General features: G+C 40.9%; 1 protein-coding gene across 2 annotated transcripts; it reads right to left on the bottom strand.

The window, feature by feature from the left end:
* Positions 1-1,216: 1,216 nt before the first annotated feature.
* Positions 1,217-11,049, bottom strand: SLITRK3 (SLIT and NTRK like family member 3). 2 transcript variants are annotated; one of them, XM_049710503.1, is made up of 2 exons: positions 10,852-11,049; positions 1,217-5,262 (listed from the first exon to the last, which is right to left on the bottom strand). In XM_049710503.1, the coding sequence occupies exon 2, from the start codon at positions 5,239-5,241 to the stop codon at positions 2,302-2,304; it is 2,940 nt and encodes a 979-aa protein (XP_049566460.1). In that variant the 5' UTR covers positions 5,242-5,262; positions 10,852-11,049; the 3' UTR covers positions 1,217-2,301. The 2 variants fall into 2 exon arrangements, with proteins under 2 accessions (XP_049566460.1, XP_033268149.1); XM_033412258.2 differs by lacking the exon at positions 10,852-11,049 and adding an exon at positions 9,839-10,438.
* Between the last annotated feature and the right edge of the window lie 6,462 nt (positions 11,050-17,511).

Below are 17,511 nucleotides of genomic sequence, written 5' to 3' on the forward strand. Positions count from 1 at the left end.
TAGACATTCATGGGTTTTTTTTTTCTTTTTAAATACAATGCCTTAGTTTTATATCAGTTATGGAGTTTTAGAAGCCACTAGTCTCCTTTTTTATGGAAAAAAATGTGATGTAAGGCATCAGTGACTTGTAGTGAGTTACATTCAAAGCATAATAATAATTTCTACTAAGGGCAACTTGAGGAAACACTAGCAGAGAACACTGGCCTCACTGCATAATTCTGCAGCTACAGGTTCTATGAATCTCTGGAGCTCTGCTGTCCTCTACTGGCCTGATGAGATAAGTGCCTGCCTCAAAGCTCTCGAGTTTCTTTGTATCAGTTTAGTTTCCTCCACAAACAAGATACTGGCACCTTAAAAATCCAATTTTCTTTGGTTTCGCTCACATGTAAATGGATTATAACTTGGATTATTGTCAGGTTAATTTTTCAACATATTTTAGTGTCATACAGAAAGAAAAAGTCTTTCAGCATCCTGTCTTTGTTCAAGAATGTTTGGGGCCGGTTGCAGTAAGTGGTTGGGAAAAAAAGGAGCTAAAATATAACAGTGACAACAGATCACAGAATTCTGACAAACTGGCTCCAAGGCCTTATATTTTTATTGGTTGGTGTGTGTGTGTGTAAGTAATTTTAGTGTACGTTTTTAAAAAGTATAGCAATTTCACTTTCCTTTTCCTTTATTATGTCTTTAACTAACATACAATTCATGGATCCTTGATCATCTCCTCCTAATTAATCCTGTACTTCTTAGCAATATAGTTACTGTCTTTTTTCCCAATTGCATCCTGCCTAGGAAAAATGATGCATCATTGGAGTACTAAGTTTGAAATTCATAATCCAAGAGAAAGAGTTGAACTATATAAATCAGATTTTTTTTTTAATGTCCCACTTATATCCTGGTATGGGATGGGCATGATGGGTTATAAGATTTATCAATATCACAGTGCATCAAACTTGTTAATAAACTAGCTTTCTGTATAAGAAGTAAAAGAAAGTTTTTCAAAAAAAAAAAAAAATGGGAGCACGAAAGGCATGGCATAGGTGGAATTTAAGGTTCAAGCTTTGTATCCTCTATATATAATGTATTATGTTTTTCAAAAACTTTTTATTAGGAAAGCTATACCAGACGCATAATCACTATACAATGATTAAACATTACCTTTACAATTTATAATCACTGAAATTACAGAATAAATATATGCACATTTCTTTTGAATCTTTGTGTGAGAGAGAAAACATTAAAAGTGCTTCCTACAAAGCTGTTAGTGATATATACCCAGTTGCTTTTTTATGTTTTTTATATTTTATATATATATATGTATATATATATATATATATATATATAAGAAAGTGCAGATGTTCTCCAAAAAATCTTGGCATCAGGATGAAGTGTCACAAAGAAGGTGTTCATACTAGGTGAGTGCCTACGGCTGTTAAACCACCAGGCCTCCACTTCAGTTGGCTCCATCCTGGAAGATGACTTTTCCCAGGGTTGGGGAGAGACGCTGTGAGCTGTACACTAGGGGTGAAGGGAAGGTGAAGCTATGGAGAGGATAGGAATGGATCGAACCCGAACTAATTAGATTGGGTTGAACGGGAGTGGGGGATGTGTTTGTGTGTGTGTGTGTGTGTGTGTGTGTGTGTGTGTGTATGTATGTACCTACACCAGAAGGAAGAGGCTGCAGGTGTAGGGACTTATGTGCAGAGATTTGTGATTTCCTGTGGGTATGTGTGTAAGAGAAAAACGAGTGGGTGAGAACGTTCGAGCAAGACCCGCCCCCTCCCTCCCCGCCTTGCAGTTTCCAGGCATGCAGCAAACTGCATTATTAATACATGTACAGAATCTGTGCCATGAGGGCAAGAGGAACGAAAGCCACAAATGTCAATTTGTTTTCCCCCCTCCCTGTCAAAACAAAACTACAACTAAAAACAAAAGTTACTGAAAAGAAAAAGACACATCGAATTTTACTTAATTAGGATCAATACAACGATCCCTAATATACCTTATACATGGCACAGTCAAAGTCTCAAGTTCCAGTATAAAAAAATAATAACATTTGCTGGCAAAAGTCTGCGAAGGCACTTCATTGATTAATGATCTGAGTATGGCCCTTCCTCCGAATCATATCTGAGTGGGGAGAGCATACATCTATATTTTCTAGTTATCATGCGGTTTCAGTTCTGTTCAGGGCAGGGAAGTTTGTGAGAATGGAGTTATTGGGACAAGTATAAAGGGAGCAAGGGATATATTTTTTCTTTTTATTTTCTTTTGAAAAAAAAGCACTAATTTATTTTTCTTTTTCTGTTAGAACCTATATGTTGTCTTCTCCAGGACTTCGAGGTAATCCGGCTTGGTTTGAAGTTTGGCCCTTAACTCGAGGTAATCACTTTTTTGGGTTTGGTGGTCTGTGAAGCCCTTTCCAGCCGAGAAGAGAAGGGTTTCTTTGAGCCTGGCGTCCTGCTGTAAGTCTGGGTATTGCATGCCAGGAGGGTGGACGTGCAGTTCCTTTAATTTGGGCACTGTGCCATAGAGACAGTCCACAAACCCCACTGTGCAGGGGGCTGGTGGCGGCCTCTCTCGGTCTAGTAGCGTACTGCCACCACCACAGCCTCCCCCGGGGGGAAACAGCACCACCCCACCATTCTTCTCATGGCGGCGGAACCCAGCCAAGTCTCCCCCAGTTCCTGCAGCTACCCCTGACACCCCACCAGTGGCTGGGTGGTGAGTCTGAGGGTGATGATGATTCATGGTCACTATGGTGTTGAGCTGGGAGCTGGACACTGCCAAGGCCCACTCCTTTTCTTTTTCTAGCAATGTCCGGTAGTTGCTGTGGTTCTCCTTGGGTGTCTCAGCAAACTGCTCACTTCCTAGGAGAACCTCCCCCATTCCTGGGGGTTGTGTCCCAGGAGCCCCGCGTTCTGCACGCCCTGTCTCCTGGACTGATGAAACGGCCACCTCCTCCTCCTCGCGAGGCTTGTAGATGGGGTTATTGCACATCTGAGTAACAGGGTGGGGTATGTACTCGTATACATGACCCACAGGAGGGGCCTTCTCTGGGGAAGAAATAGCCGGTCGTCCCCCACCTCCACTTCCACCTCCACCACCTCCACCATCCTCAAAAAGCCGGTGGCATTGCATCTGGATGCCAGTGAGGTCCACGCCTTCCTGCCGCTTGCTTCTAAAGGGCAGCTTCTTCCGGCGCCGGCGGAGGACATAGGCAAAGAGGCCTGCCGCAACGAAGACTGCTGAAAAAAACAGAACCAGCAGGCTGAGAATCAACACAGAAAGTGGCACAGGACCCCCAGGGGGAGAGAATTCATAAGGTGATGCACTTGTTGGCCCCCCAGCAAGGTGAGAATCTCCAGGCTGAGCTGGGGTTGCTCCAGCTGGCGCGATGTGCAGCATCTCTGGGCAGAGAACTTCCAGCTCGATAGTGCGCACGTCACGGTGGGTGAGGTTCTCAGGGCTCCTGCACAGGACATCACCCACCACACTGACTGAGCTGATGGTTTCGATCCACTGTTTGAAGGGAACCAGGTCACAGGTACAGTCCCAAGGATTCTCATTGAGGTCTATCTGGACAATGGCGTTCAAGTGTTCTAGGACACCAGCCACAGGAAGGTAGAGGAAGTAGTTCTTCCTCAAGTTGAGCCGAGCCAGAGATGTGCCTGCAAAGGCATCTGTTGGCAGGGTTCTCAGCAAGTTATTGTTGAGGAATAGCAGCTTCAAGTTGGGCATGAGGCTGAAGGCCGCAGGCTGGATTTCCCGGATGACATTGAACTCAAAATACAAGTAGTGTAGACTCTGTAGGCCTCGGAACATGCCTGGTGTCAGCTTCTCGATGTCGTTGCCATTGAGAAAGAGGCTCTTTAGGTTAGGCAGGTTGATGAAAGCCCCATCCTGGACGTAAGAAATACGATTATTCCCTAGATGTAAGAGATCCAAGGAAGAGAAATTCCAAAAATCAGAACGGTATATTTTCTGAATCAGATTACTACTCAGATACAGTTTCTTAGCATTCAGTGGCCTTGGAAGAAGTTCAGAAATGTTATTAAATCCTCGCTCTTTGCAGTTGACAGTCAAGCCAAGGTCATTGATGTGCAAATTACAGGTACACCCAGTAGGGCATATAATGGGAATGGGTGGTCTGGTCTGGTAAGGAGCAATGGGAGGTTGGTTTGGACCAGGGTATAAAGCTTGGGATGTGGAGGGTGGCCTTGGTGTTCGAGATTGTTTGGTGGGTTTGGGCTGTTTATTTGAGGACTTGTATTCAACAGAAGAAGCAGTAAAATGGACAGAGGACAGCATTGAGGAAGGCTTAGTTGGCCATGTATTCTCCTTGCTTGATGACAAGTGGGGAATCCCCAAACTAGCCTCCACCTCAGAGTCAGACAACAAGGGACAGAGTTCTGTCTTCCTGATTTCTCGCAGGTCCTTTCCATGGAAATGGAAAGGAGTCTCGCAGGTGATGTCTCCCACCAGGGCAGTGTAAGGAATGCGTTCCAGCCAACTCTTCAACTCCACAATTTCACATGTACAGTTCCAGGGATTTTCTTCCAGCTGGAGCTCCATCAGGCTTCTGCCAATGTGATCTAGCATTCCTCGGTAAAAAAGAACTTTTAACCTGTTTCCACGTAGGTCCAAGTGGGTTAAGGAGACAGCCTTAAATAAATTGGTTGGAAGCATGGGGATGAGATTATCATTTAAAATCAGAACTCTCAGTTTACTTAGGTTCCGAAATGCCCCACTCTCAATACGTTTAATGACATTGTAATCTGCCTGCAGATATTCCAGACTTTCCAAGCCAAGGAAGGTGTCATTTCTGAAGATGTCTAGTTTGTTCTCGTGTAGATATAGCCTCTTTAAAATCTTAAGACCATTGAAAGCTCCTGTTTGAATGTCCTGCAATGCATTGTTCCCAAGGTTAATGGACACAGCATTATTCAAATGAAGAAAACTGTTGGTGTACAATTTCCTCATTGAATTCCTCTGCAGATATAGTTTAAAAGGTCTTGACCAGAACTCAGCAATCTGACTAATATTTGTAAATCCTTTGCTGTCACAATGTATATGAAAGAGGCTTTCTTTCACTTCACAGTAGCATGGATCAAAACAGGGCTCATCTATTTCCTCTGAGTCCTCTATCAGGGGAATCGGGGTAGTCCATCCTAAAGCAATTGTGCTTAGAAGAATTATCCACAACATCCTCCCTCTGTGAAGCAGCTCAGCTATAGAAGGTTTCATCGTTCGCGGTTGATTACAAAACTGCAACAGAAATAAAGATGCAGATTTTTAGCTTTTAGTCATATGCTCTATTCTAATTGTCTCATACATGTGGGGCTTTTTAAGAGCGATATAAAAACTTTAGTAATTGTTGAACTGACACTTAAAATAACCTATCAACATGCTTTACATGTCCTATATCTTAAAATTAGGAGATGAAATATTGTACCATGCGATGACATTTTCCTGAATCAAGCCATATTTGGTAAAGGGCATATCATGAAATCAAAAGCAGCCTTCATTGCTTCTTATAGCAAGCAAGGAAACTGCATACAATGATTCATTTTAGGGATAGGCAGATTCAGTAATAATGGCAATCATTTGGCCATTACACCTGTTTTCCTGTTAAAAATCATATTGATAATCAGAGGTGCCTATTATGGATCTGATTGAAACTCTGATGGAAGAAAGTGTTCTTTAAACTATGGGTTTCTATTCATAAAAAGACATGGCATACCCCAGAGTTATTAAAGAGTATGATAAATTATGAGCCCATTGACCAATATCAGATGTTGAGATGTATAAGATGATTGGTATCTCAGGAAAAGCTAAGATTTCTCTTAAGACGTGAGCACAATATGCTTAATTATAGTGCATGCTCAGTAACACACTATACCCCAACCCCTTTTGCCCAAGCAGATCATTAACATCTCCTTTAATTAAATGAGTTCTACATATGTGTATCATTTTGGCCGTTTAAATCCTTTAGGAGTGATTAGCCTTTCTAAAGAACAAGCCCATGCAATTGTCAGAGCTAAAGATAGTGACAGCTAAAAGATGCTGAGCCTGGGAGTGTCTGTATTAAAACACTTCTGAGCTTAGTTTGGAATGTATATCTGTGCCTTTGAGATCAACTGAGGAACCCTGCAAAAAGATGGAATGGCAGGTGGTTGGCTAGAGGAGATTTGGGTAGTTAAAGGCAAGAAAGAGTGGAAACCTGGATTCTTACCTGCTGATAGATGATCTATCACATGAAATACATTTCAAAGAAAGACATCGTTCTTTTCCCATCAGAAGAAACAAATACAGTGCACTATTCTAATAATACAGAGCCTTCCTCTTTGGCTGTCTTTCCTTGCCTAATATCATCAGTATGTGAAAATACGTACATAAATAAATTATAATAATACAGTTTTATTAGATTGCCCTTTCTGAGTCACTGAAATAGCAGTCAAAATTGAATTGTTTTTAATCAATAAACGAATTTTTAGCATATATTTTCCTTCCACACAGATGCATCCATTAAGGAAATATTTTGTCAACCCTCTAACTTAAAACACAATGGTATAATTTACAGAGAGAGTGAAAAGAATAAATCTCCGCACTCAACTTGCATATGATGTACACAGCTGTAAGGAAAGGAGAACCCATAAGAAAGCAAAGAGAAATTTGCCTCAGGCATGCAATACTCAATTTTTAGAAACAATTAAATGAAAAAAGAGAGAAGGCAGATGAGGCTACATTGCAGTATCAGTTAGTCTTCCCTGTATCCCTTTTAAAATATTAAAATCTACTTAAGTTATTTCCTTTTCACCATTCTTTTTTAAAAATGCTTTTTCTTGTTTTTGAGGTCCTTGAGATTTAGACAAGAAAGGCTCCAGATGTCTTTGACTTACCTATTTTGCAGGAGATTTTTTTTTTTTTTTAGCATTGAACATCGGGGGAGGAAAAAAAAGAAAAAGCTTGAGTTTAAGGATTCTCTCTCCCTCTCCCTTCCTTCCTTTTGCTGAAGCTGAAGGCAAGGGGGCTGGGGGGTTGTGGGGGGAGACCAAGGAAAAAAATAAAAGGCAGCAAGCTTGAGACGTGCTGGGAATGCAATGGGCCTTTCAATGGGTTTCTTTAGAATGCAGAACTGCCGCTTGGAACACTCAATAGAGGAGGGAGAAGGGGCTGCTGCAGGCTTCCAGCTTCGCTGCCGCCGCTGCTGCTGCCACCGCCGTAGCTTCTCTTCCTGGGTACCAGCAGCACATCATTGGGCATCCTTGGAAGGAGGGCGGGAGGAAGGCAGGGAGGAAGGCAGGCTCAATCAAGGTGCAGAATCTCGGACTTCTGTTGCGCTGGATTTTTTTTTTTTTTTTTTTTTAATATGTGCTGTAACCCTGGATCCGGCTTTCCACGTCACCAAAATGAGCTCCAAGAAGGGGAACGCGCTTAGCATGGGGTCGGGCGCGAGCACTAGGAAGCCGTGACTATACAGTTTGTGTATAGTGTGTGTGTGTGTGTGTTTAAGGGGAGAGAAAAGAAGTGAAGGGGTCAAGATGACAAATTGTCAGAATAAAACAAGAAGGAAGAAGAGATCAACCAAGGGGAAACGTTCCTTTGGTTGGGACTGGGGGAGGGGTGTAGGCATTTTTTAATTTTTATTTTTTAATTTATTTTAACTCTAAAGGAAACCATTGCCTGACTAGTTTGCTCCTCTAGTTCCCCAAATCTCCACTCTCTAGTGTAGAGAGTTTGAAAAGTAAGACTGTCCTTCGGAATTATCCTTTTCACAGCACACACTTCCCTCCAAAGACTGGAATAAAGGGAAATTCAGGTCTCCATAGCAGAAGCCCTGAATCTAGCTGATTCTGCTTGAGTGTCCTGAGTAAGAGCTCAGGCAGCCTGAGCGACTTGGACTGAGTTTCTCCTGCATTTTGCTTCGATCTCTTTGCACCAGGAATCCTTTTGTTGTGCTGCAGCTCAAAGCCTTCGATTTCCCCTGGATTCAACAGCTATGTGTTTGCTGCCACCTCTTTAAAATCAGAGACAAACCAATGCTCTGGAAGGATACGCAGACCACTTGGGTAACAATGACACATTTCACTTCTTAAACCGGGAAAGACCTCGCGGGGATAGGGGGCAGCATTTCAGGGTTTAGATTCTTTCTTTTCTTTCCTACCACCCCCTCCGGCCCCCCAAATATTTATCAGTGATATTTTCGGCAAGGGGTTGGTAGAGAGTCCTGAGGGTGGGGATGATTGAGGGAAGACGTTTCAGTGAAGAGGAGCCACCAGACCAGAGCTCACAAGAATCCTCTAAGAGGAATTTTTAAAGGCTCACCTGATGGTTCTACAGTCCTACCTGCTGGGAGGAAATGCACCTTAGTAGAGAAGCTGGAGAGAGGCAAGTGTGCAGCAAAGGAGTCTCGTCAGCGGGAACTGTGCCTCCACAATGTCGCCCCCCAGCCCCGCAACACACGCCAATCCTGTCACCAACTCATGGGGAAGGGAGGGACTTTCTGGTCACTAAAGAACTGAACTCACTTGCCCAAGGGCTCAAAGTTAGACCGTAGAGCTGATTGTTTCTTAAAGCGCTTTTTACAAAACCCAACTTATGTATCAGTTTCTTACCATTCTAAATATATATAAATCACCCAACTCAACAAAACGTTACTTAAGAGTCAGTCATCGGATATTTGCATGGTATTTTGCATTAGAAATGACCGCACCTGTGTCTGCCACTTCACAGTAGCTGTCAGAGACTAAGTAAGCAGGCCGGCAGGATTCTCTTAACATTCCACACCCTTAACATTCCAGACCCACCCTATTTCTCCGTGTCTCAACCGAGAAGCAGACCAGCACTTATAGTCTGAGCTCAGAACGAGAGCAGTCCCTTCTCCTTCACCATCTGCCCCCGCCACCGGCCCCCACACACCACCTTCTGTACCCAACGTGCAGAGACAGTGACTGTTTCAGGGATCTTATCGGAACCCAAGATGCCATGGAATCGATGGGTAACCGGGAGGCTTCCCAGTGACAGTAAATGGCCCCCTTGGCAATCATTCTCTGTTCTCTCTTGAGCTACAACCCCCTAAGTTCTTGATCTGGGACATGTCCAAAAGGCTATTTCACCATTTTCCTTTCCTTTTTCTCAGTGTAGGGTGTCTAAGCTATAGGAAGAGCTCTAAAAGTTAAGGGATGAAGGGCTCTGGAGCCCGGATTTCGACCGCTTTCTGCTGCGAGCGCCCGGACATCATTTGTTTGTCCACAGGGAGGACAAGAAGCCCTTTCTCCCCATTTTGCCCCCTCCCACCTCCCCCTCCGCTTTGCTGGATCTCCGAGCCCACTAATCTCTCCATATCTAAGATTAAATATTCCAATATGGAAGCAAAATGATCTTCCCTAGAACAAATAATTAAAATGCTGCATCATTCATTTTCTGAAAAGCCCTGAGCCTTCCAGAGGTCCTTTTCTAATCTATCGCCGGGCGAAACGCACAATGGGTCTGTTTAGAAATGGAAAATGATTAAAAGCTCAAGCCATTTTCCATCTATCCTTTACAACACGAGCGATCCGCTGGGGGAGGGGCCCTTCGCTCCACCACCTGGCCTATTTATTGGAGTTACTTACTATTTATACTCCCCCAAGAAAAGGGGTCCGAGGGTATGTTAGTCTCCAGTACCACTCTTTCTATCATCGTCCTTACAGCTAAATATCCAGTTCAAAAATACAACCCTCTAGCACCTGTGAGCTTATAGAAGCCACCGCGGCCAAACTAAATGCTCTACAAAGAACATCCTTACACGCGAGAATACTGGTTTCAATTAGGCAAAGTAGGAAAGGATGGCGGTGAGTACCTATCCGTGCAGAGCGCTCTCGATCTCCGAGGTTTACTCCGAGGGGCTTCCCAGCGAGAGGTGCAAACTCTCTGGGAGGCTGAATTGTATCCATCATGCAGTAGCCTGCAGTTTCTCCTCCTCAGGCACCAACTTTCAGAAAGGCCACCAAATCACGCTTGTAATCCTTTTAAGTGATTCCACCTTTGCGACTTGCAGGGAAATGGTCGCTGCATACCAATGTGAAAGCCGGGCGCACACCTAGCGCGGCAGTGCCAGTGACAGGCAGCTCCCGACCGCAGCTCTACATACCCTCGATGGCAGGCAGTGAGTGTCCCAGGACTGGGCTCTTTGTTTTCAGATCTCGGTGCTCTCGATTCAGTGGCGAGCTTCGCGGTCCCCGAGAGCCCTGGCTCGGTCTCTGGGTTTGTTTCTTTGTTTTTTTTTTTTTTTCTCTTTCTCGCTTCCTGAAAGGTTGTCACTCACAGCGCAATCCCTTCGCGAGGCCTCCTTCCTTAGGAAGAGCTGGGACTAGACCGTGCCTTCTCCGGGTGTCTTTGCTCTTGACCCTTTGAGTAGGTGGGAGTGGGGCTGGGTGCTGTGTAGATGAGAGAAGAGGATGGGGAGGAGTGGGAAGGAGGCTGGAAGGGGGTGACCAGATCCCAGATCCCAGCATTGACCAGACAGCGAAGGTGGTGGCGGGGGGGTGGGGGGAGGAGAGAAAAGCAGAGACGGGATATGAATACAACAGTACGGCTGTACACAACAAATTCGACTTGAATTTGGGGGATCTCCGGCAAAGCACCAAGGTGAAGAGATCCGGTTGGCAGAGAGTGAGCCCCCTGACAGCTCACCATTCAAGCACCCTCACTTCTGGAGCGGTGGGCGGGGGGTGGGGGAGCGGGGAGGAGACCGCGGAACGTTTCAGGCGAAGGAGACGCTCTCGGCAGCGGCATCATTTAAGACTGACCTGCTTTAAAAGTGCCACTTTAATGGCCTAGGAAATAACTAAAATCGGATTACACGTTACTTACCAACGTCTGCACCCAAACTGGGAGCGCCAGGTCGGGTGTTAGGAGGCAATATACCAAACGCCTGGCTGGAACCCGAATGCAAATCCATCAGCCGTCCCCAAATCGCGCAGAGAGGGAGCGGCGCTCGGGAGCCCCAGATCAGCCCATCGCCGGAGCCTCAGCCAGCTTGTCCCCCCAGCACCCCCCGGCTCCTCCTCCGCTCCAACTGTGTAAATCAGCCGCCGCAGTCCGCTCGCCGCGCATCGCAGGCAAATCCCTGCTTAGGAAGCAAGTGATATTCATCCTCTCTCTCTCTCTTTCCCTCTCCCTCTCCCTCTCCTTCTCTCTCTCTCTCTCTCTCTCTCTGTCTCTGTCTCTCTCGGTCACAATCTGCCAGCTCTACAAAGAAAACCCCTGTAAATTTGAGTGACAGAAAGTCAGCATTCTGTATCTGTGGATTGATTTTAACTTTTATTTGCAAATGAGAGATGGCTGTTTGGCAAATTACAGCCCAGGCCTGAGGGGTTGGGGGTGATCCAATTAATAGCATCTGACCTGTATCGGTGGGCTGTATCGCTAAACGCCTCCTAGAAGCAGTTTCCAAGTTATTTGCAGTAGCCTCCCACCTTCATGATACATAGGTGACAGTTTGAAAGTACACATATTTCCTCATCTGTTTACACCTGCTAAGAGGGAGGAAAAAACTGTGGGGTGAAGGGAGGTGGGGGCATTTGATGGAGATATGCTGGGTAGTAGTGACAACTTAAATAAGGACACTTGAACAATTGTTGCACCTGTGTGAAAGTATTATTGCAACATTCTATACCAACTGGAGGCGACCATTACCCCCACTGCAGAATACTAACACAGTCACTTAGTGCTCCATTCAATCTGCAGTGTAAACCAACGCAGTTATTTTTAATAGATCCCGTTCATCAGAGACTGGTGTTGGAGAGAAGGCAGTATTCCACTAGCTCCCAAACTGAATAGGAGGTAGTCTGGGGAATCATCTCTATCTCTTACCATTCCCTCCTGAAGTGAATGCAATAAATTGTCCAAGGCAAGGGAAGTTGTGTAGCTATTATACTTGTATATGTAAAGTGAACTCACCCTATTTTCAACAGCTTTCAAAGGAACTCTAACTCAACCTTTGCAAAGAGGCAGTACTTTTATATATGAAAATCTCTGAGAAGCAGGCCTAGAGATAAGATTTTAGCCTTTATTTGATGGATTCTATATACTGTGTTATAGCATTGTTACTCTTTACTGTATACATATAATACGACAAGTCTGGTGTCCATATTACCTTCATTGAAAGAGAGACAGGTATGGAGCTGGTTATAGTGCAAACTAGAGGCCTGTGGAATTTTTTTGAATATATATATATATATATATATGTACACACATATATGCCAAATTTAGTATAGCAACTGTATTCGTTATGCATAAAGTGTGAGTTTATATTGCTTTTTAAAAATAACATACTTACAATGTTTCAATTTGTTCTCCAAAATACTCAGTTTCCTTTAAAACTACTTAGATTAACAAGATATCTACAGGAACCAAGGAAGTGATAAAAGTACCGTGATATCAAAACCTATTCCTTTAAATATAGCTTTGCACATCTACTGGCATGAATTTCAAATACTTTCCTCAGTATTTTCTTGGATAATAAATGCTTCCATATGAATTTTACATATGTGAAAACATGGATATGAAAAGAGCATTTGTCTCAGGTTTTTCACCCATTAGGTCTTCAAATTCACTTTTAAAGAGCTATATCCAGGAAAGGTTGCAAAAAAGATCCATTCCTATAACAAATTAGTCTGATTTAGGAGAAACCAAGCTACATCAGTAAGCTGATGAGTCAAAGACACGTTTCTGGCCTTTTCAGGTGGTTGCTCAATTTGAGGAGAATCACTCCTGGGTACACCATATTCTATGTGGGCAGGTGCGAAATCACACACACGCCCCTGAGCTTCAGGGCTGGAGGATATTAGAGTAACCCTGAAAGACATCAGGCAACATCATTCCTAAAATAGCTGAATCTCTTTAACTTTTGGAACTTTTTTCATTTTATTTGTTTTTCAACGTTATTTGTTGATGAGAGAACTCTGAATATGTTAATACATTTATTCTGAACAGATGTTGGTATGGCTTGATGGTACTAGGGAGCTACAGAAGATTAAATAGTTAGGATGGGTTGTTAGTGTTAAGAGTACTTCCAACACAAATATTTCAGGCCAGATAAAAATGTTGTAGGGTAAGTGATTGTGATGGGCCTTGGAGTGATTCTGTGTTGTGACTTTGTAATGCATTCTGTGAAGGCATTTATATGTCCATAGTTTTATTTTAATCACACATAAACTTACACAGTAAAAAAGAAGAACTCTTGTGAAAAAAACTGTTCTTTATTAATAATGCATAATGGATAAAAGGAAAATATAGATATAACATACAAAATGTAATTGTCAGTTCAATAAAAATTAAATGTTTATATTGCTGATTGACATATATTTTTGGTTACAAAGACTTTACAGCTTCATTTTTACTACTGTGACATTTTCCAGAGAAGGACAAGGGTATTAAAATGAATAAAGTAGGCATATTTCTCTTGTCTAGCATATGTTTTACTCACTCTGATTTAAATGAAATAAATACATCTTTTGAAGGATTTAAAACTAATTGAAGTAGTGCTAGTGAGTTTGTTGTATAATGGAGCAACCATCCGAGAAAGTTTCAAACTGCAGCAATTTATGATTATATACAGCATATCTAAGTCATCTTTATATTGTATTCATTTGTTTTTAACAATTGCACAAGCATCATGACGCCTGCCTCTTTTTTTTTTCTTTGTGCATTCCAAATAATTTTCAGGCCAACAAACTACGTATTTGATTATTATCAAAAAGCTAATTGTATCCTCATTCCATCAACTTTTTATACTACTGTTGAAACAATTGAAAATATAGTTACTCGGACACACAATTTTTTTAATGGGAATTTAGCCTGCAGAAAAAAAAATAGGCAAATAAAAATATGATAAAGCGTTAAATATTTTTAATTTTGTTCTATTGAGCTTGTTGGTGTTTATTGTAAGAATTCATAGGATTGAACAATTGATACTGAGGATTATGTACTTACATAAATGTTTATTTGTATAGATCTTCCTAAACCTCCATAGAAAAAACATGTTTGTAACATTTTATACCATGTAGAAAAAGTTCCAAAGCATTGGTAACTTTTTTCAAAAGCACCTTGTAAAATTTAGTGAATCAACAGAGATTTGTAATGTTAGCTGCATTATTATTATAACCAACAAGCTATAAATATGGAGTAGTTCCAAGATATTCAACTAGACATTGATCTTTTCTATACTGTTTCACTAAAGATTTAGAAACATTTCATAGGCATCCACTAAATGAAATCTCAGTTTATTTTTGAAGTAAACACATCTTTTAATCTCAAATGTAAACTATTTTAGGACTCCCAGAGTTAATCTTTCAATATGAATAAACTTCCAGATTTTTATTTGTAGTCTGGATTAAGCATAGAAAGCTGTTGTTTTTTTATAAGAGATTTTCTAAATGTATTTAGAGTTAACAGATTGTAAGTATTAAGATTAAAACTACTGAGAGACAAAAAAAATCCTTAAGGGACCAAATTAAGAGGAAATTAATCAAATATATTTGTTGAAATGAATTAAACTGTGAATAATACCTCAGGAAACTAACAATAAGTGTTATATATAATGGAAAGAGGTAACTCATGTAAGTTTTAGCAGTGAAGGAAGTTTTTTAAAAAATATATGATGAGAGAAGAGAATAAGAATAGTTTTATAGCATTATAGAATCTCAGAATTAAGCAGGATTTGAAAGTTTATCTTGTCTCACTGATTATGTGATATTCAAATTCCTACTTCACTATCCCTTGCCAAGTTGTTATCTAGACTCTGCTTTAATATTGCCTATGATGTGGATCATAGTACATTTCAGAGCAGCCCATTTTATTTTTGGACAAATGTAATCAATAGAGAAATGTTTAAGCAAACAGAAAAGAAAATGTTTTCTTCTACTTCCCATTAATTTGTATTAATTACCCCTTGAGGATTTGTTTAAAAATCTAAGGTAATAAACTTCCTACTTATTTGAGTTAGGTTTATATTTATCCAGAAAAACTCACCTGGCAGGTAAAAATGCAAAACCAATCTTCAAGAGATGAGTTAGAGCTAGAGAAGGGGTCAGTTAAATTGATGTGATAATTGAAGCCATGAAACTATAGAATTTGTGATAACTACTAAAGGGACAAGATGTTAGATGTTAGTAGTTATTTCTGAAATGTTCAAAATATTTAAACTAATTTTCGTGGAAATCTCCATGGGACCACATTTGAAGTTCTATATGTGTCCTCGGTCTACTAATTTAAAGTCAACTACAGCATCATAGAGGGATAGTATTGGCATCAGCTAAAGAAGCCAGAGAGCCTAAACAATACATGTAGATGTTTATAAGTCAAATCAAATTTCCCCTGGTCTGTGAATTTTTGAAATCTATTTGAGAATGTGAATATGAAGTGAATATTTATAAACGAGGCTGATTTCAATATAAGCCTGCTGAAAAATGTTTTCCCCACCAACTATGGGACAAGATAAAAGGCTTTAATATGATCATGTGCTCAAAATCACAGATAATGGAAAACTTATGTAGAACCTTGCATTTTAGGGATAAAACGAAAATGTCATGAAACACTGAATATATATAAATGTTAGTAATTCTTAAAGGGATTTAAATCCCCAAAAATTGTTTCTTTGAATTTGGCTGCCCCCCCTATATCACTCTGCTGAGTTACTTAGCCATATAGCTTCTTTTAGCTTTTATGTTCTATCTAAATCTCCCTTCACATTTCTGTTGTTAATCAATGTTTAGTGAGTCCTGTAACTGTAACTCTGTTTTTGATTATTAAAATTGATGTTGTGTGTGTGTGTGTTCACATTTGGACATCTCAAAGTATATATGATTCCATGGGTGCCAATTTTCTCCCATCATATCCAACAAGCTTCTCTTCTTTCACAGGTGAATGGTCTGAATTTCATTTCTTCTGATGGTTATGTTTTTAAGAATTTGGTGAGTGGGAAAATGTTTATTATAAATGTTATTTTTAGCAAATGCTTTAAATAATAAGAAGAAAAAATTCGATAAACATAGGTGGAGTAGCTAAGATACCATTCACTGTTTTTTCATATGACAAAATTATCAAACAATGTGGAACCTATGATGCTATAAATTTACCCCCTCCATAAAATATCATTAAATACCCTCTAGAAAGCTTCACCAAAAATAAAAGATAAATGTTTGCATATTTAAGCATGTATTTTAATGTTGCACCCTTAATATTTTCAAAGGATAATCGGACCTAAAACTAATTTTCTTATTCTTGTTTTAATTAAATATTTTATTGAAAGGGTAGTGGTAAAATGTCTCATGTGATTAACACAGTGACAGAGTGTTTGCTAACAGCCCTACCTCCCTCCCATTTTAAAATACTTTATGATTAATTTTGTAAAATTTCATTTGAAATGCCATGAAAAGTAGCCAAAATATGTCTACACATATACAAATGATGTATATTTGTGTGTGTTTCTGTATTTGTGTGAGTTAGAAGCACGCAAAATTGGAAATTAATGGATTCCTTATAAAATCTTTGAATTGTTTTGTCTCTAAATTTATTTCTAAAGGGGGAGGCATATCTAGTTTCAAAGATTCTATAGTATAACAAACAAAATCGTTATCCATAAGATATTAAAATCAGATATATATCCTAAATACATTTTTATTGGTATTAGATGGTAAGATTCATAGTGTTAAAAACCCTTGAAACACTCATGTCACAAAGGATCAGACAGATAATTTTTAGGAACTGACCTTTTCCTATGGGCTTAAGCCAATGCCCTGGAAAAATAACTTTGTTGAACAATTTAATGGCTGACATTACCTCCCCCTGTGCAAGCACTTTCTATCATTTATAAAAAGGTAACATGCTTTTAAAATACTAATACCTTTTAGCTATTATGCTGAAATATATAAAAATTCAAAGCATCCAAGTCTTGAATACTTTTAACATTCCTTAGAGTATTTAGCAATGTAGTTTAAGAAAAGGGAGATTTTTTTTTTTATAAAAAAGGATATACAGTGTTATCTCATGGACATTCAAAGACTGAAACAAGTATACAGACCTCATGGGAAACATAATTGGAAATTAGGCCGCACTTTGTCTGTCTCAGGGTCCAAATGGCCTCCTGTCACCTCCCTCACTTCCCATCTGTTCTGTACAACAGAAAGAATGATTCTTAAAACTGTAAGCCTGATGTTATCTTCTATAGTAACCCTCTAGTGGTTTCCCATCTCTCTAGGTAAAAGCTAGCATCCTGGGCTTTCCTGGTGGCGCAGTGGTTGAGAGTCCGCCTGCCGATGCAGGGTACACAGGTTCGTGCCCCAGTCCGGGAAGATCCCACATGCTGCGGAGCGGCTGGGCCCGTGAGCCATGGCCGCTGAGCCTGCGCGTCCGGAGCCTGTGCTCCGCAACGGGCGAGGCCACAGCAGTGAGAGGCCCGCGTACCATAAAAAAAAAAAAAAAAAAAAAAAAAAAGTTAGCGTCCTGACACAGGTTCAAAAGCCCTGTGCG

Source organism: Orcinus orca, chromosome 5 (assembly GCF_937001465.1).
Source record: "Orcinus orca chromosome 5, mOrcOrc1.1, whole genome shotgun sequence".
Lineage (NCBI taxonomy): Eukaryota > Metazoa > Chordata > Mammalia > Artiodactyla > Delphinidae > Orcinus > Orcinus orca.